We start from the raw sequence: 20,955 nt of genomic DNA on the forward strand, positions 1-20,955 counted from the left end.
ACGGGCCCCAACTAGAAAGCCTGTGTGCCACAACGAGGATCCCGCATGCCGCAACTAAGACCCGATGCAGCCAAAATAAATAAATAAATAAATGTTTAAAAACAAAACAAACAAACAAACTCAGAGTCAGATAGAGTTTACACCATTGTCTCTCCCAAGTCTCTAGGATGCAGATGTCACATCGTGGGACTTTTCATCCTCCATGATAGCATGAGACAATTTCTTATAATATAGAACGGAGATGCATAAATGTCTCGTATCTATCTATCTATCATCTCTTATTGATTCTACTTCTCTGGTGAGCCCAGACAAACACAATCTGGTTATTTCTGAGCAGGCCCCTAATAATAACAATCGTGTATTGGCTCAAACGAAATATAGAGTAATGCTGTAGAGGCCTAAAGCCCTGTGCATCACAGAAGTGTAACAACAGGTGTTTCTTAGGAAGAAGGAGCAAGGGGAAGGACAGGGTATGCGTATTTACTGAGCACCTACTGAGTACCAAGTGCTGGTCTAAGCACTTTTTATCCATTACAGCAACGAATACACATGTTACCCTGTGAGGTTATTAATTATTAGCAACCCCACTCTACAGGTGGGAAATCTGAGGCTCAGAGAAGTAAGCAAATGAAGGCTCGAGCCAGGATTTGAAATGAGCTCAATGTGAATGGGCTTTTGATGTTCCACACGGTCCGGGGAAGCCCCTCACAGCACATCCCATGACCTCCATGGAACCATATCCTTCGAGGTACCATATGGAAGAGGTGCCAGGTGAAGAGGCTACTCCCTGCATCAACCCTGGGGCCTGGCACTGGGAATATGTTTGATGAATGCAGCAGCCATCCAAAGAAGGGATGGATGCATCGATGAGAGGAAGGGATGCAGGGAGCAAAGAATCTCTACCTGGGACATTGGAAAGGAGCCGAAATCTCATAGAACAGACGCAGCCTGCAAAGTGAAGTTTGCAAGGCTTGGGGCCTCTGCCCCCAGGCAGACATTACCTCTGAGGAAGTCGGCTTGCAGTATCCAGCTCCAAAGACCAGGTTTTCCAGGGAAAGGCTAGACTGTTCTGGTCCCATATCTGGGCCGCCTTTCCCAAGCCAGGAGCCTCTTCCTGGACGAGTAAAACTGAAAAGAAGGGAATAGAAAGAATTGCAAATTTATATAATTTTTTCTAAAAGGATGTGAAGAAAGTGTGGGGCCATTAATTCAGCCCCTTGATGCTGTTACTGGGGAGCCTGTGAGATAAGCCATTTCGAAGAAGTAGCTCACCCTCGAGGGGTGCTTGGGTGGGACTTTCTGATGCTGCCATGACAACTGGGTGCAACTGGCATGTGAGCCTGGGGGCCAAGGATGACACACATCCCACTATGTGTACAAAGAAACACCCCCCTAAATGCCCACAACCTGCCTGCTGAGACTCACTGAGGCAGAAGTTACTTAACCACCTGGGCAGGTGGGTTGGGCTTCTGGCCAGAGGCCAAGGGGAGCCTCCACCTGACCTGGTCTGCGTCCTCCCCATCTCCTTTCATTGGCATAACCCGGGCGAGATTCTTCAACCCCCGTCCCCTCCCTGAACCTCTGTTCTTCTGTGGAAGAGCATAAAACAATACCCACCTCCACGACCCACACAGGAGTCTCATAGGATCGTGGATGTCAAAGACCCTCACTGCATCGATGCTACTTAGAAATACTGTACCTGTTCCAAGACAAAAACACAGACCCTGCCCAGCTCTGCAAGTCATCACAAGATTGACTGGCAGAGTGTGTCTGCGATCGTCAATTTTAGGATCAGAGGAGATTAGAAAAGTCTATGTGAGCTGAATTCATCTTATTTGGGTTTATGATCATTTCTCTCTCCCTTAACCTTTTTGATTTTCACCAACTGATCTATCGGTAAAGTCTACTTAAACTCCTTTTCCCTTTCTTTCAGATCCCTTCTATTAAACACCCTAATGGTTAATTGTCATGTCGTATTGTGAACATTTTTTTATAGGCATGTCTAATTCCCCCAGGAAGAGTCAAAGTCTCCAATGGCCAAGAGGGTCTTGATAATACAAAGCCTCAGATGGCATTATGTCTATCCTAGGTGCTCAAGAAATATTTGTGGAAGGATTGAATTTACACCTTCCAGAGTAAGAGCTTGATGGGGAAATAAAGCTAACGTTATATTTTGGTTTAACTCATTTATTCAAATACTTATTGGGCTAATGCTATATGCCAGGCAGTGTGTGAGGTACTTGGGTGGCAAGATGGTTGAGGCATGGTCCTCAGTGTAAAGACATTTGGGTCTAGAGAGGGAGGCAGATGTAATATATACAATGCGGGTAAACTTAGGCCAGTGAGAACAGAAGGGAAGTTTACAAACCAAGCTGGGTGAAAGGGATGAACAGCTAGAGATGATACTTAAGCAGAGTATATGTATCGCCAAGTGGTTAAGAGGCAGCCGGTAGAGCTGGGCTGCCAGGGTTGAAATCCCAGCAGCAGCATCTGTCAGCTCCGTGGGGAAAGCTTTAAACTTCCCGGTGCCTCTGTTTCCTCATAAGTCAGAAGAATTGATACCAGCACCTTAACAGTGGGGTTGTTTGAGGATTCCATGAGCTTAGCCACATACGCCTTTAAGTACCATGTCTGGCAAATAGTAATGATTCAATAAATGCTAGAAGTTATTGTCAATAATACCACAAAATAATAAAATCTAATATAACCATTATATTTATATAGCTACTTTGAAAATACCACAATCAACTCTAATAAAATCATTTCTCCCATTTGTTTAGAACTGAGATTTGAAGCAAGTCTACAGTTTAGCTAGAAAATGGGTAAAAGGAACATTGCAGAAGAAATGCAGAATATGTGTAAGAGCAGCAATGCTCATGGCACAATCAGGGGACCGACTGCAAATTAGTCACTAGAATAACTCGCTATTTGTCTTCCGTGTGGCCTTGAGTCGCTGAAGCTCTCCAGTGAAATCAAACTGTACCCATCTGAGAGTTAAACATGGAGAGTTAAACAGACCTCAGTCTGTTTCAGGGAAGGTGAAGGACCTTTTGCGGTTAAATTTTCATTTCACACCTGCTTCTTCCTGGCTGGATTTAACAGTTGCTGCTGAAACTGCTTTTCTGGAAAAACTGGAGCTTGCCCTACTTGACAGGTATTTCCCATAACCTTAAAGTGTTCCCAACCACTGTGAACGAACTCATAGAAATGCTTCCTGCAAAATCCAGAGAACAGAAGGCAGTTCTATTTTTACCCCCATCCCTGGAGAAGCCTCATGTCTCATGGTGAATTTCTATCTGCACTGCTCTCCAGCAAGGTGGTTGCAGACAAACCTGTAAAGCACTGTTTCTGTCAGGAGGTTAAACTTTCTATGCAGAGTGTCGAAAATAGCCCCATTAGCAAGCAGAGCCCGGAATGGAGCTCAGCAAGCAGATGGGCACAGTGACTTGCAGAAGCACATCCTGGTCACATCGCCCGGCCAAGGTCTCATTTCCTACTCTTTGACCCCAGCAGGGGATCGGGACAGTGACCCCTACCCAACAGTGAGTGGGGACTGGAGTCTCCACCACGTGCATTTCAACCCCCAGCACTGAAAAGGGACATTGGGAAAGTTCCCTTCCAGAAACTCCATGCTGCACGATTCCATCCCCGAATATCCCTTTGCCCACATGTGCAACCCGCGCCCCCACGCATGTGGGAGGTTTGAAGTGAGCTGATGTCCACATCTGGTGATTCCGGGTGCTTGGAGGAAGACACCCGGGCACAGTACAATGTGCTCATTGTTGTCAGCTCTTAAGTCATTCATAGAACCTCAGTGCTTCGTGGGACCACGGAGATGCTCTGGGACAATTCACTGAAGGGCGAGCACGGGGCCACTCAGGTGGTCCTATCGCTGCACAAATAGTTACTGGAGGAAGGGGCAGTCTCTCCTCATGTGAGAGTCACTAAAACCGTAAACGGACGGGACCCATGAGCGTCCCTGGCTTAGGGATGCAGACTGTGTGTCTCAGGGATGTTAGGTGACTTTTCTAATAAGACAGGCTTAGAAAAAAGCCAGTTCAGGTGAAGGCAGCAGGTCTCACCCATTCAGCACCAAGGTTCCCTGCCGGTGTCCTCCGGACTCCAGAGGCTCCCACTCCAACATCCCTGCCCATCTCTCCCCTGCCCTGCAGTGAGGCTCAGAGCCTAAACCTGGAGCCTGGGGGAAGCTCCTCTGGCCTGAGCTGATCTCTCCTGGCCAACTCTCAGCATCTCAGCCACACGGAAGACTCAAGCGTAACAAGAAACCCAAAGTGCGCCCCTCCGCCTCCCCGTAACAGCAGGGCTCGTAACCTCATACCTGATCAGGGGCTGCTGCAGGGCCACCAGGGCAGCGTGGATGGTCACTGAGATCACCGACAGGTGGAAATAGTCGAACATGACGGGGACCTGGTGATGCAGGCCTCTCCGGGGGTGGAAGTGCAGGCCCAGAGCACGGCTGCTGATGACGGGGACCCCGGCCATGTCCCTCAGCCTGGAAGGCAAGCGAGTGACTCACATGAGTGGTGGCAGGTTGTCCCTGCTGCCAGCCAGGTGGGTCCACGAGGCAACCTCACCCATGCACAAGCACTGTGCCTGCACCGGCTTACCCAATTCCCGCAAATACTCTGCTAGGTAGAAATTGTTTTCCCTGTGATGGGCAAATGAAGCAGCCGAGGCTCAGAGAGGGAAGAGAACTCATGGGACAGCACGCAGCTGCTATTCAGCAGAGCTGGGGCTCACACTCTGCTATGACCAACACGGAGCTCATCTGTCAGTGAAGGAGAGATGCCCAGACACTTTTCCAGGCTCAACGGGGAAGCCCTCCCAGACCCCCATTCCGTGCTTGCTCTTGTATTTCCCCCACCGATGCCCAGCACAGCACTTCCTTTGTCCCTCTGTGTTTTCTACTAGACTCCTACCTCTTAAGGGCAAGAACTGTAACGACTTCATTTTTGTATCCCTAACACCAAGCTTAGAATCTGGCATATTGTAGAAGTCGGTCAAATATTTCCTTATTAAAAGGGATACGTGACTGAATGAATAAATGAATGACCCCAAAGAATAATAAAGAGTCTGATCAATTTCATCAAGGACTCCCCTACCTTCTCTCTAGCGTTTTGTAATCGGTATGTGTCTGATTCCCAAGAGATAGACCAGCTGCTAAGCAAAGCCTAACAGAGTCTTTGGTTGTAAAAATGGGGCTGATCTTTCTCTAAACAAAAGCCATCCAGGGCTCATCTCCTTCTCTGCACACCAATCACTCAGGCTCTCTGGGCGTCTCTGAACCAGACCCCTTGGGAAACCTGGATGGAGCATCTTCTGTGCGCAGAGCAGAGAGCTCGGAGGATGTCCAGATGAGAAGCTTCTTCTTCCTCCACAGATGAGGACAAGAGACACAGAGAGAAGACAGTGAGGGGAGCAAACTCCCAAGACCCCACCCAATGGGCTTTGCTTTCTGGAAATCCGTGTCGCTTAGAGCTTGGGTGCAAGTGAATGCCAGGTAAAAGAGCCGAATAAATCAGCGGAGCCCAGTGTGACCCCAAAATAGCCCACAAATGATGACCTCCTCTCCTACCAGGAAGAAGCCTGATGGGGAGGGGCACTGAGTGTCCTCTGCTGAGTCTCAGGAAGTCATTAACATTCATATCCACTATCATTCTGACAACTGTTTATTGCGGCCTTACTGTGAACTGAACATGGCGTTTTTTCCCTTAATGTGCACGACAATCATATGAGGTATTAACTGATGTAATTCCGTTTACCGATGAGGAGGTAAAGCCGACGTGAGTTATAACTGATTTGTTCAAAGTCACAGGCCAAACCTAAAAGCTGGGCCCAGGTCTGTCTGACTCCACAGTCTGTTCTACACTACTGCACGTAATTACTTTGAATCCATTCAGACACAGGCTGCTGCAAATCATAGGACTATCCTTAGGGCTTGGACAACAGGGGGTGAAATACATGTCAGGGTAGCAAAGATGTCAAAAATGTTAACAAGAATTTAAGCCACTTTAATAGGAGTAAAGAATTCAGAATGAGGGAGATGATAGCTCTTTTGTGCCCTGAAATGAATAGAGCTAATTAATGGAGACAAAATACCAAACGTGAAGTAGATAGCTAGTGGGAAGCAGCCGCATAGCACAGGGAGATCAGCTCGGTGCTCTGTGACCACCTAGAGGGGTGGGATAGGGAGGGTGGGAGGGAGACGCAAGAGGGAGGGGATATGGGGATATATGTATATGTATAGCTGATTCACTTTGTTATACAGCAGAAACTAACACACCATTGTAAAGCAATTATACTCCAATAAAGATGTTTAAAAAAACAACAACTCAGTTCTGGGGGAAGGGGAGGTCTTACTTTAGAAAAAAAATCATAGAGGTAAACTGGATAGCACTGAGAGGAAAATGCCTGGGTTCTTATAAAGGAACTAAAACCAGCAAAAAAAATCAAACAAACAAAAAATGCAAAACACAGAGAAAGAGCCCTGGTGTCCAACTGAAGGGGAAGAGATGACGTGTGTACCTGAACTGCGATCCAGACTGAGAATTTTTTTTTTTTTTTTTTTTTTTTTGCAGTACTCGGGCCTCTCACTGCTGTGGCCTCTCCTGTTGCGGAGCACAGGCTCCGGACGTGCAGGCTCAGCGGCCATGGCTCACGGGCCCAGCCGCTCCGCGGCATGTGGGATCTTCCCGGACCGGGGCACGAAGCCATGTCCCCTGCATCGGCAGGCGGACTCTCAACCACTGCGCCACCAGGGAAGCCCCCAGACTGAGAATTTTGATGCGTGGTTACAAGGACTGAACTTGAGGGCAACTGAAGGAAGGCACAAAGGATGACTTGTCCCTTGAAGTAAAGAGGAATTTCCTGATAAGCAGAAGTGTCCAGGGACAGAATGGGATATAATGGGGAGACGTGAGCTCCTGTCTCTGTGCAAGCACATGTTCATGGGTCTTTGCAGAGTAGCAGGTTCAAATGTGAGGTTAGACTAGAGCACCGTTTCTTACCCTCAGTGATATTGATATGGGGGCTGAATAATGCTTTGCTGGGGAGCCGGGAGGCAGTCCTGGGCATTGTGGGATGTTTATTAGCAGCATCCCTGGACTCTACTCACTAGAAGCCAGTAGCAGCCACCCACCCCCCGTGTCACAATTTAAAATGTCCCCAGAAATGGCCAGATTTCCCTGGGGAACAGAACTGTCCCACCCACGTTGAGAACCCCTGGACAAGATGGACATCAAGAGCCCTTCTGCCCCTGACGTTAGATGCCACGCTTCTCTATTTTGATCCTGCTCAAGCCTAAACGGTTACAAAGAAGCTGACTGCCTGGGTCATGTTTCAAAGCCTAAAGTCTATCCCCAGGATGTGCTACAGATGTCTTGTCATCCTTAAACCCAATTTATGAAAATGAAAAAATATGGCATTTTCAATTCTTCCCCAGCCTCTGGCTTCCTGTTCCTATTAGCTAACCGCATACTCCATGAAAACGTTCTGCTCTGATTGTTGTTAAGTGCTTTGTACTACAGGGAGGAAGTGACACATGGAAACTGGCCCCAACTGCATCTAGAAAGCCACAAAGAGGAAGAAGACATTGATCTGTGCCTTTGGCCTGGCTTAGGTATTATCTCTCTTAATCTTCATAACAGACCTATGAAGTACAGAATCTATAATGATGCCCATTTTATAAATGAGGCTACTGAGATTTAGAAAAGTGCAGGGATGCACCCAGTCTCTCATAGTCAGTGAGCACAGAGCCTGTTGCTGAACTCCGTACACTTTGTTTGGGCCAATCTCCTGTACACAGCCTCTCCATTAACTACTGTTTTGACAGTAAGAAGGTCACATTTATTGTGTCCACCATAACTTACCATTGAGGCTGCCTGGAGAGCTGGGTAGGGTGACTTCCAGGCTGGGTTTGGGATCAATGGCAGGGTTCTGTGATCAAATGGAAATGTCTACCATGGAGCTATGGATGAATACCTCTGAATGAAGGGGCATAGGAAGATAGGGCAGGGGGTGTTAATAAAATTAATAAAATGAGTGAATGATAGAAACCCTAAATAGTTGAGAGGGAATATGAGAGCAATAGAGACGAGGACTTCATTTCTGAGTTTATAGCTTAGAAAGAAGGCCAGCCTCTTATGGGGCTTCTGAGTTCTGTACGGTGCTAGAACAATAAGTCCTGGAGATGGTGTGAGGAAGATGGGATTTCTCAAGCATCCACCATCCCACCAAGAGGTAAGCAGAAGTGATGAGAGAATCAGGTTTCCAGAGGGGCTTGGGGTCCAGATAAAGACCCCAAGAGTGAGGGATCTGTGATGCTGAGCCCAGACGCAATGGCAGGACCTTGGACAGATCCTCCGGCCAGCCCAGAGATGAGGCGTGACCACCTACAGTACATACACATCAGCAGATGTCTATTCTCAAAGCACAGACACGATCAGGTTTCTGACATTTTAGTAGTGGTCCATCTGTGGTTCAGATCCCCTCTGATTCAATGCCCCGTGTTATGAAAACTCCCATAACAATCAGACCCATCTCGGGGATGGGACACTCCTTGCGAAGGAAGCCAAAGTGCTAACAGTGACTCTGAAATTTGAAGCGGTCGGGCAACCATTCCGCCAGCACTAGCCCCTTGGCCACCTGGTCTCCATTCTCCACTGGAGAAGGTGAAGCATTTGCTGAAGAGGTTGTAGAGATCAGAAGGGAGGATTTACTTCCCCAAAGTGGTCAGACTGTGCTGAGATTCTGCTAATGGAACAGATGGAAAAGAAGGGCCTCCATTTTCACCTTCAGCTTCATGAGGGGAGTCTTCATGTGAGCGTGCTCTGTGCCCCCTGGGGGAACACAGGCCCTGGTGCCTGACTTATCCTGCAAAGGCCCTCAGGAGAGAAGCTGAGGGTGGCTGGACTGGCCAAAGAAGAGTCAGCAGCACTGGGGCGGGGCTCCCCACCAGTGTGAGATGAGGATGAAAGTGCTTATGTCCATTTCCCAAGAGCCAGATGTGCATTCCTTGGAGAAGAGCCTGCCAAAAGAGCTTCCTGCAAGGAGTGAATGACCCAACCATAGGAGGCATCATTCTATCAAAGAATAGCAGAGGCTGGGGGAGAGGGAGACCGCCTAATGGGTACAGCTCCATGGAAGGCACAAGAACACCCCAAGAGCAGAGAAAGCGGTGAGTGAGCATCTACCACGTTAAGAGCCCTGCTTGCAACTGAAGCCATCACGTATGACTCCCTGCCCCACCTGCAATCTCCTCCCTCCTCCCTGTGCCTGGCCCTGTAAGACCCACACACCCCAGGGGGAAGACAGGAAGCTGTATCAAGCTGCTCACCATACCCAGCTGCTGCAGCGGGGGTTTCCTACCCCGAGAACGTCTGGAGCAGGGGTGCAGTGGAGCGAAGGCACAGCGTCAATGAAAAGAAGTTATAAACTGGATGAGAGTTTGGAGTTTTGGTAATACATTCGACTGGACTTTTCGTAGCTGAAAAAAGGACTATCTATTCATGACATGAAAGAACAGCCTGCGACACGACTGTTCACCCCAGGGTAGGAGGAAGAGGCCACCGAACCAGCTTAAAGGGAGAAGTTATGAGAAGGAGGAGGGTTGCTTCCTGCTTATTGAATCCGATAAGCAGGAAGCTGATGGATTTCCAAAGTACGTCAATGGATTTTCAATTTTCAGAAAGTTGAAACATCATAGCAGATATGTAGTATAAAGTTGAGGATCCCGGCCAGATCTCCTTTGATTCAGAAGGGGGCCTTGAGATCTGCAGCCTCATATGGTCATTAATCTAAAGAGCTAACTAATACTGCATTGCAAGTGTACGGAGGCGAGTTCGGATATAAGAAGGTGCCAGTTCATAAAGCAGGAAGTCAGGAGTTCTCTGTGCCTGCAGCCTCTGAGCTACCTGCCTAAAATGCATGCAGCTCTAAATGACCACATAGATATGCCTTGCCCTCGTTTCTGTAGCTGATCAAGAACCGGGTTTCTAAGGGATGTTCTGAGTTTCATGGCCATCAGGATACCTCAGGGCTGGAAAAGTGTTGGGCAAAGGAAACTGTATTATCATGATTCAAGGATTCCAAGGACACTCACTGTTGTTCACTGTCTGTAAAGTGCAAATCCACCTTGAGTTGGAAATCGACTTCACTTAGTGCCTCTTCCACCTAGAAGAGAAACAAAGTTTAAGGACTGGTCCAAATGAAACATGTAGCCAGCCGGTTTCCCAAAGTTTAGAAGAAGGAGCTCACAGCAAAATTAATGTCATTTATGTGTAAAGCAGAATTTCCATGCATGTTCTGTGGAATTCTAGTTAAATGCGGTGCCTGTATTACATGGACAGTAGAAGGAAGGGATTTATGTCAAATTTGGGGAAAAGCCAATTTGCAGGAAAAGAATGTTAAGTGAGTTTTCTAGATTGCAGGACTTTTGAGCGCCTTATTTCCAGAACAGATTTGATCTGGAATCCTCTGAAGCAGTAGTGAAGTGTTCTGTGGCACGTGCTTTGGAAAGGTTGGAGCAGTGAATTTGCAGAGAGGAAACCCCACTTGTCTAGAGATGGGAAAACGTTGGAGGTGGTGTTACTGCTGGCACCTTCGAGGGGCTGACACTATCCTTCAGGTTCATAGAAGAGGAAGCTGATGCTCAGAAAAGTCAAGTCAGTTCCTAAGGCGTCTCAGCTTTATGTGAAAGCGTATCCTTCACTTTTGTCTTAAGATCCATTACATCTAACCATTTATGCTTTCAGACACTTCAGCATTTCATGTCCTATCCATGACTGTTTCCATTCTTAGCTTTTTTAAAAAAAATCAGTTTTCATTAATTAGCATCGGAATCTATTTGTTCTACCTGCCAGTTTCTCAGGTACATCTAAAAGATGGTAACCCACGCCTCTTCTTTTCCCAAACTTAACACCTCATCCCCACCTCCAGGACAGTCACTTGCTAATAAGTACCAGATCTAGCTGATGTCCCTACTCAGGAAACCCAGGTAAGTACTGCACGCCTGTGACAGGGCGTAATCTCCTCCCCACAGCCACGCGGGATGGACCCCTTCTCCCCTGTGACCCACAAAACCCTGTTTTTTTTCCTATCCCACCATTCAACACTTCCTATAAAATTGTCTCAGCTTTATAATTTTTGCGTTATAAGCCCATGAGACAAATATTAGCTGCAGACACCTTTTGTTTAGTCCTGATAGTATTTTTTACAATGTTTTGAACAAGTAGAAAACATCTAAACATCAGGCAATTTCACATTTCCATTGCGGGTTTCCAGCTTCTGAAAAAACAATCCATGGATCTGGCCGTGCTGGGCTGGCATTCAGAAGCTCCATTTGGATCGGGCTCAGGGGACTCTCTGACAAAATCCATCTGACTGTGACTAAATCCCCCCGGGCCATTTTCTTACCCAGTATCCCCTGTAATCCGGTATCGTTAAGGGAGAGACTAGCCTTAATCCGTTCTGGATCCCCAGCTCCAGGGACAAGGTCCGGCCCACGGAAAGTATTTGTGTGTCTTAAAGGATAAATAAAGCTCTTCTCCACCCCCCACCCCTTGGTTTTTTGTTTCTTTGCAAGAATATCCTCATTCTGTAGGGATGGAAATCTCTTACCCAAAGGCCTCTTTGGAAACACGTTCCTGGTGAAGCATAGCTCAGGCAGAGACATATGGATGGAATTTATCTTTAGCTCCCCAGGGTTTTAAAATTTGTTTAAAAAAATTTTTTTAAGCATTTAAAAGTTAACATTTTGCTCAATCCAAGCGCTATGAATAACTTCCTCTCCTAGCTTTGTTTTGCATAATCACTCACCCCGCTTCATACACACAGCCCAAGCAACACAGCCTCTTGTCACCAGTTCCTGGGAAATAAGACTGGCAGAGCAAGTCCTCCTAACCACCTCCAAGCATGCATTTGCCTACTTAACAAAAATTCGCTGTAAGCTCCAGTTTTAAACTTGCTGCAATTTTTTTAGAACAAGGAGAGAAATCCAGGCCCAAGATCAGCTGTGGCTAGATGGAGCCTGGCTATGACTTCACTGATGTCTCAATAAATCTTTAATTGCAAGATGCCCCAGAATGCAGTCACTGGTTTCTCCAACCACTCATTTTTCTTCATTGGCTGTTGGCTACGTGCCCCTTCCTCCAAACACACACATTCACACATGCACGCGCACACACGCACACACTCACGCACGCATGCCCTTCCATTGCCCTACCTTATTTTCGTTAAAAGGATTGCTTCCTTTCAAGGGCGATTTTTTAAAATTGGAGTATAGTTGATTTACAGTGTTGTGCTCATTTCTGCTGTACAGCAAAGTGATTCAGTTATACATACATATATACATTCTTTTTTCATATTCTTTTCCATCATGGTTTATCACAGGTTATTGAATACAGCTCCCTGTGCTCTACAGTAGAACCTTGTTGTTTATCCATCCTATGTATAATAGCTTACATCAGCTAACCTCAACCTCCCAGGTAGATGACTTTTTTAGCATCGGGCATCAGTTTCACATAGTAGTGGAAATAAGAACAGCAGCTAGGATTTACAGAAGAGTTACTATGTAGCAGGTACTACACAGGACAGCTACCACGGTCATATACTATCTTATTTAATGTGGATGAAACTGTGAATTAAGACATATTGGCCTCACTTATAAATGAAGAAATTGAGACTTGCTGTAGGAAAGACACTTCCAAGGCCTAACTAGTTAGTGGCTCCAAAGCCCAGATTCAGTCAAGGCTTCCTCACTTCTTGAGCCTTTCCTAGGGTCTCATCTGTGCTGTGGGTTGTACAGTCTCACGCTAGCTGATTTCAACTCTGCTCATAACAGCAGTAACCCTTGTATCTTCTCCCCCTTTATGAACTTCTCTCCTGAGCTGCATCATAGCTGGGGAGATAAGAAAGCAGCTTTGGAAGCCAAGCTACACGGGTACAAAGCTTGGCTCTCCATTTATTAAGTATCTGTGTGACCTTGGGCCAATCAACCTCTCTAGGTTTGTTTGTTTTTTCATCTGTAAAATGGGGGTGAAATGATTACACTTACCCCTTAGATCACTGCTATTGTGTGACTATGTAAGAAAATGCACATAAAGGTCTTAACACACTGTGTGAACAAAGGCCATTCTCAACAAATATTAGTTATTATCGTTATTTCCAACTTACTATGGGCCTGACCACCTAAAGGACCCCTTCGTCCACTAACTCCACCCCCAGGCCTGCATACTGGTCACAAACACAGGCTTTGCGGTCAGACTGCCTGGGCTAGGTCTGGGCTGGGTTTAAGAATCTGCATTTTAAAAAAGTACTGCCAGGGGACTAGGACATGGTGCATCTAGGAATCATACGTTGAGAAATGCTTTTCTTTTTGGAGCCCATAAAAATGCAACCATCCCACTCCTTGGCATATATCCAGAGAAAACTCTTATTCGAAAAGATACATGCACCCCAATGTTTATAGCAGCACTATTCACAATAGCCAAGACATGGAAGCAATCTAAATGTCCATCGACAGGTGAATGGATAAAGATGTGGTATATATATATATATATATATATATATATATATATATATATGGAATGTTACTCAGCCATAAAAAAGAATGAAATATTGCCATTTGCAGCAACATGAATGCACCTAGGGATTATCATACTAAGTGAAGTAAGTCAGACAGAGAAAGACAAATACCATAAGATATCACTTATATGTGGAATCTAAAATATGACTCAAGTGAATTTATTTATAAAACAGAAACAGACTCACAGACATAGAAGACAAACTTATGGTTACCAAAAGGGAAGGGGGTGGAGGAGGGATAAACTGAGAGTCTGGGATTAGCAGATGCAAACTACTATATATAAAATAGATAAACAACAAGGTCCTACTGTATAGTCCAGGGAACTATATTCAGTCTCCTGTAATAAATCATAATGGTAAGGAGTATGAAAAGGAATATATATATATAACTGAATCACTTTGCTGTACACCAGAAATTAACACAACATTGTAAATCAATTACACTTCAATTAAAAAATGCAACCTTGGGCTTCCCTGGTGGCGCAGTGGTTGAGAGTCCGCCTGCCGATGCAGGGGACACGGGTTCGTGCCCCGGTCCAGGAAGATACCACATGCCGCGGAGCGGCTGGGCCCATGAGCCATGGCCACTGAGCCTGCGCGTCCGGAGCCTGTGCTCCCCAACGGGAGAGGCCACAACAGTGAGAGGCCAGTGTACCGAAAAAAAAAAATGCAACCTTGTCCACAAAGATTATTTTATGTAACATGTTCCTCTTCCTCTTCAGGACATTAAGCATCTCGTTGCTAATAACTGTATCTTCTCTGCCTTGTCTGCTGGGAAGCTCAGCACTGCATGTGTGGGCCAACATCTGCAAAGGTCCAGAACTATGCTTGCGCATTTTGGTCTGTTACATTTAACTCAGGCTTTAGTTCCCTTTTGTGTTTTTCCTCTACTTTGGCTCACTCTATTGCTATTTTTTCCCTTTTACTATTCTGTGTATTTTGTCAGCCTTCCCAAATCTTCTGGGGGGGTGTTACACAAAGTGTATATAAATAATATACCTATCCTACTCCACACTCCCGGATTCTTTGCAACTTTTATGAAAACATTTGTGCCTTAAGCTGTGATTAGTTCTGTCCATGGTTATCTCTTACATTTACTTGGGCACTAACTGTGTGGACTGAATCTTCTCCACGTCTGCACTTCCCATAGCACAGGAAACGGTACGCTTGATGTGTTGGCATCGTATACGCCTGCCACTCAGGTTGATGGCTACGTACATGCAAGACCGTGAACTCTGGCCAACTGGCTATACGGTGCTTTGGCTGCCATAAACAGACATTCACTAGAGCTAATGCATGCATTCCAGAGATACAGCTTTCATGAGCTTATCCAATTAACTTTAATTGTCACTGATTTGGATGTAATGATTAATGATAATGTTGTTTGCTGCCATATGGATTACCCCCAACACAATAATAAATTATTAGCTTGTAGAGATAAGTGATTTTATATGCAGAAGTAAACAATATGTACCATATGAACAAAGTCTTGTACAAAATATGTACAAGACTACAACCCATGCTGGCAAACACACTCCCTGTTCAACCTCTGAACTATGGCTTGTTGCAAACTTGCATGACGCTAAACTTGAGTGCTGGGAAACATTAACCTTGAAAAGCTTCAAACTGTTAGGGGCAGGAGGAAGAGTCTGATGGAATTAAGATGGAATAATGACCAAGAGACCTGAGTAATGTCCAAACCCAGCCTCCAGTCACAACCATTCTGCCCAGGAAGGTCTCTGAGATCAACGTGCCAAAGGACAACAGCCCATGAGAAATCAAGTGACTTTCTCTTAGTAGAATTCGGGGAAGCTGAGCTTGTGCATGAAGCCCAACTGGGAGTCCCTTAACCCTCAAAACCAGCTCCAGTATCTTTTCCTAAACTACCTGTGTCCACCAGAGTCCAGTAAAGAAGTAGATGATGCACTCAGTTCATTAAAAAGAGTTGATTTACGAAGGTGTGGGGGAACTTAGGGAAAGCAACCAATGATGATGGCTGGGTACCTCGGGGTTAGTCACTGCAGGACTCCTCAGCACCTCCTCATTCCCACCTCACAGCCTTTGTCCTAGCTGTGCCCTCCTCCCAGGATGCCTGGCCCCTCCTGCCTGGCTCAGTGTTGGCTGAGCTCAGGGAGCTCTCCTGTCTGTCACTTCCCCTCCAGGAGGTAATCGCCATCTCGTGTGAAGGTTGTGTTGAAGCTGAGCTCTTGGAAATCTGAGTATCTATCAGGAGGCAGCATCAAGTCTCGCAGAGTGAGCCTGCCATGAGTTCTCTTCCACTTTGGGCCCAGCTGTAGTTTCACAAGACCTCCAACAGGGGTGAAAATTCCTACTCTTATTATCTTTGTGAGTGTATCTCATGGATGAGTGAGCTGAGCGAGAAGCAGTGGGAAGGCTCAGCAATAGAATATACAGGATGTATTTATTTGATTGCATGGTGATGTACTGATCTCATGTTAAAACATAAGCTCTCAGACACCAGGGGTATTTTCTTGTTCATGATTTTTATCTCTAGCCCACAGTAGGTGCTCAACAGATCTTTGATGAAAGCATGGATTCATAAATGAAGAATCAGTGACAGCTTTTCACATGGAGCCACACAGGGGAACTCGTCACTACCTCAAGCATACAAGATGTGGACAAAAAGCCATGGGAGGGACTTCCCTGGTGGTCCAGTGGTTAAGACTCTGTGCTCCCAATGGAGGGGGCCTGGGTTCGATCCCTGGTCAGGGAACTAGATCTCGCATGCCGCAACTAAAAGATCCTGCATGCCGCAACTAAAGATCCCGTGCGCAGCAACAAAGATCCCGGATGCTGCACCTAAGACCTGGCTCAGCCAAATAAATAAATAAATATATTCTTTTTAAAAGTCAACTGAATATAAAACTTAAAAAATGCCATAGGACATGAGAGGAGTATTAGAAGGCCAGTAGAAGTCATTATGCGTGCTATAATGCCTGTAGGGGATGCCCCTAGGGGACACATCTCTGATTAGGCTCTCCTAAAGTAGGAGTATACGTCCACATCTTTAAAGATACTCTAGCAGGGAATGGCCAGCTGGAATGCAGTAAAGGGGATTCGAGGCGGGGCTGGGGGAGTGAGAAAAACAGTTTAGACTTCAGATATTCTTTTGAAACATCTGATTTTTTTTTAAGGTACAAGTGATTTTTTTTTATTTTTTATTTTTTGAATGTTTTTGGAGTATAGTTGATTTACAATGTTGTGTTAGTTTCAGGTGTACAGCAAAGTGAATCAGTTATACATATGCATATAGCCACTCTTTTTTAGATTCTCTTCCCACATAGGTCATTACAGGGTACTGAGTAGAGTTCCCTGTGCTCTACAGTAGGTCCTTGTTAGTTACCTATTTAATATACAGTGGTGTGGATATGTCCATCCCAATCTCCCAACTCATCCCTCTCTCCCCTTTCCCCCCAGTAACCATAAATTTTGAAACATCTGATGTTAATATCAGGTTACTATCAGATGTTAATCTCATAAATAGGAAATGTTCAATCAACTTTCTCCAAGACCTCTGGGCCTTGACTCATGCTGTTCCCCCCTGTACTGGATGCCCTTCTTCTTTCTTAGTGTGATGAACTCTTAGTCCCAGCATCTCAAAGCCAGCTCCTTTGTGAAGCCGTTGATGTCCTCCCACAGAGCTCATCTCCAACCCTGGTGCCCCTTGTTCTTTTGCACATGCAGCTGGCACAGTGCATTTCAGCTACCAGTGCCTGTCTGTATATCTGTTTTTCTGATGGAGCATCCATCCTTTGAGGGATCACCCTGCTACCTTCTTCAGCTTTGCCCATCATCCGAGGGCCTGCCCCAAGCCCTGCACAAAGCAGATGCTCAGCAAACACCCGCTGATTGACCTGCTGACGGAGGCCCAGAAAGACGAGCAAATGGGCAAAGGAGGAATGAGTGAGACAGTCAGCAAGTTAGTCAGTGGGACCCGCTTGGAACATGAAACCAGCAAGTATATGAACGAAAGCGTGAGTACAAAAAGGAATAAATCAGGAGGTGCAGGAACGCTCTGAAATCCCCAGTCCCAATCTGTCAGATTTCAGAGCAAATGTACAATGTCTCCTTCACGTCCCATTCTCCTAGCACTGGATACAAAAGGCACAGGAGGGAACAGCCATTCGTGGCTGGTGGAAGATTCCGGGACTTACCCTTTCACCATCTAAGAGCAAATGAGCTCGGAAGATCACGGCATCGTTGATGGGCACCTCTTCGTTCCTGTATAAGATCTGAAAGACTCGGCTGTGCACAGTGCTCTCGTGGACACAGGCTGAGTGCAGGCTGCCGCTGTCTGCAAAACAAGAACCAGTAGCAGCTCATGACTCCCGTCCTGGCCTGGATCTGCGGCCTCCTTGGGGGTCAGTCCAGCTCAAGGAAAACAGTGGCCCCAAACTGCATTCCAATTCCCAAAGACCAAAAGCCACAGATGAATGTGATTCCATCACACAAGATTTATGGTCACTGAATCGGGCTGGCATCTCAGAAAGAACCTTCTTCAGTCCTTTATAAGTCATAGGATCTCGGCTAAATCACTTGCCGTGCAGTGGGCAGTGTTCCTTGGCTGGAAATTAGTACCCGCTAAATTCTTTACCTGCTCACATAACCCCTCCTTCATAAAGCCTTCCATAATCCCCCTCTCCTGAAAATAATGAGAAAAGCAGAGAGATAAAAACAGAAATTGGTCTTCTACAAGGATATCCTAGCGTCCACAGAATCTCTCTCTCCTGAAAGTGTTGTGTGCACAGCACATAGGATATGAAGGATGCTCTGTTTTAGATCAATGTGCTAATTCTAATTACATTAGATATCCAGTTTTCTAAGGAACTTGCTCAATCCCATGTCTTCCAGTGCATTCTAAATGTACCTTAATCCCTAAACATTGTCTCAAAGTTAAGTTGAATTTCAAGAAGATAAACCTACTCAAGGAGGTTAAGAGATCTTCCTGCATCCACTGACCAGGGCTACTATGAAGAGAAAATGGGTGAATTCTTCCAAATCACTTAACACACAAACTGCAGAGTTGGAAAAATATGGAAATCTTCTAAAATAAATAATGGTACTATTTATATAATATAAAGTAAAGATAACTCATTCATAATAATGGCCAAGTGGTATTTCACAGTTTCCAAAGTGCTTTTCAAATGTGTTTCTTTCCTTAATCCTCACAGAAAATTGCTAGGGTAAGTTTTCACCACAGATGAAGAGACCAAGCCTCAAAGAAGAGGAGGGAGGTGTCATGACAGTCGCTATAGGAGGAGGCGTTGTGTGGATTCATCCTCACATCCACCTACTTAACAACTGAGAAAAGACGTCTTGGGTGAATGAATAAAATGCACCCATTTCCTAGCAAAAGACAGGTATGCTATACAGCTCTACTGAAAAATGGAAATAGTGTGATTGCAAAGGGAAGCAAGAGAATTTGTAAAAAGCCCAACCAGAAAAGGAAAACAGCTTGAGTGCCTAGTGCAGTGTCCCCAGCTGGCTGGAACAGTCCCTTGGAAACAGGGACAAAGGGTTACTGTCACCTCCCCATGCACAGTGACACTTAACACCTGCATTGTAGCTTCAGAGTAGGGAAAAAGAAATGTAAAATCCCAGGTCGTTTCCAAGGCTGCGTAGATGTTCATGCTCCAATTTGCACTTCATCATGAAGGAGATAAAATTTCTGGCCTGACACAGCCCTATTTAGACCTGTTGGATTCAAACTGATGTGGCTTTTCAACAGAAGTGATCCTTGCGTGCAAATGCCCTTCTGTTTTTATTTGCTGCACCAGCCCTTTTTCTATCACTGTCAAGGCCTGGTTGATCTATAAGCCAGACCGACAACGTGGCAGAGGATGGATGGGGTAAATACTCTGAAGGTCAGAGCAACACTGAGCCGTCTAGGACCTGGAGGGACAGCCAGCAAAACAGTTCAATCACTTGCCTTCTTGGGCAAGTGACATCACTCCTTGTAACAGCGGCTTTCCATGTGAAAAACAGGCATCTCCACACACTGACCTTCTGGGATCAGCGTAGACAGAAGAGGAAAAGATAAATCAAGATCTGAAGATCAAGCATGTTCTAGGCATGCAAAATGCGGTAGGATGACTTTTTCATTGTGTTTTGAGAAAGGTCGTAGCACTTTCTGTTGAATACATCTCCACCGGCTACATATCTATGGGAGACAGGGCTCCTCTGATTTTGAGCAGATTGACAAACTAGATCACAGGACTCAGCAGTATTTACAGAAGATCGTGGCATCCCAAGGTGCCTCATTAAGCCCAGGATAAGGCATTTCTGATGCCCTGTGAGACTTTCTGTGGCATTTTCTCATCACTAGTAAGTAGGGCGCAAAACAGGTGCCTCCTTGCAAAGGAAGGTTCACTGATCACAAGACACCCTCTGGGGTTGTGGGCATCACTGGGACAGCACCTGCCTGCTTTATTCCCACTGGGATCCTTCCTTCTTCAACAATGACAGCCCACACTTGGACACCTTGCTCATTATCCTGGCTCTCTTCCTGACATTCTGAAGGAAAGCTTCCTTTCTTCCCCTCAGCAAGGCCACTTCCTGAACTTTCTATGACTGGCTCATTTGCAGGACCTTCCTTGGCAGACAGAGGGCGCTCGTTCACACCTTGTTCTCCTCACCCTCTTATGCACCAGGTTCCGGGCACCTAGAGGTGAGGGCAGTGCCTGCTCTCTCTACTCTGAAAGACCTTGCTCACACCTTGGGAGGCTGCCGCTTCCTAGCAGTGGGGTAAAAAGCCACTTTTCTCTTTAAACTGTTTTGTTGTTGTTGAAATCACAAACTCATCTTTCTTTTTTATCCTTTTGTAATTTTACATTGGTGAAAAGAACATGTCTTGGTATATCCCAAGTGTTATTTCAAATATTCTGACACTTTTTTTTTCCTTAATGTTATTGGAGTATGGTTGATTTACAATGTTGTGTTAGCTTCAGGTGTATAGCAAAGGGATTCAGTCATATATATATACATACATTCCTTCTTTTTCAGATTCTTTTCCCATATAGTCTATTATAGAACATTGAGTTCCCTGTGCTATACTTTAGGTTCCCACTGGTTATCCACTCTATATATAGTAGTGTGTGTAAATTAATCCCAAGCTCCTAATTTATCCCCCCTCTTTGTTTCCCCTTTGGTAACCATAAGTTTTTGAAATCTGTGAGTCTGTTTCTGTTTTGTAAATAAGTTCATTTATATCATTTTTAATTAGATTCCACATATGAGTGATATTATATATTTGTGTTCCCCTGTCTGACTTACTTCACTATTTACAATAGCCAAGTCACAGAAACAACCTAAGTGTCCACTGACAGAGGAATG

At 45.6% G+C, this 20,955-nt stretch overlaps 1 protein-coding gene across 1 annotated transcript in view; it reads right to left on the reverse strand.

The window, feature by feature from the left end:
* The window catches only part of FAM135B (family with sequence similarity 135 member B), a gene marked incomplete at both ends in the record, with an annotated part of 166,943 nt that overhangs the window by 75,675 nt on the left and 70,313 nt on the right, over nucleotides 1–20,955 (reverse strand). The window contains 4 exons of the mRNA XM_079722706.1: nucleotides 1,002–1,128; nucleotides 4,340–4,513; nucleotides 10,121–10,191; nucleotides 17,778–17,917. Coding sequence (XP_079578832.1) covers nucleotides 1,002–1,128; nucleotides 4,340–4,513; nucleotides 10,121–10,191; nucleotides 17,778–17,917 — 512 coding nt within the window. The remainder of the gene's footprint in view (nucleotides 1–1,001; nucleotides 1,129–4,339; nucleotides 4,514–10,120; nucleotides 10,192–17,777; nucleotides 17,918–20,955) is intronic.

Source organism: Hyperoodon ampullatus (genome assembly GCF_949752795.1).
Source record: "Hyperoodon ampullatus genome assembly, chromosome: 17".
Lineage (NCBI taxonomy): Eukaryota > Metazoa > Chordata > Mammalia > Artiodactyla > Ziphiidae > Hyperoodon > Hyperoodon ampullatus.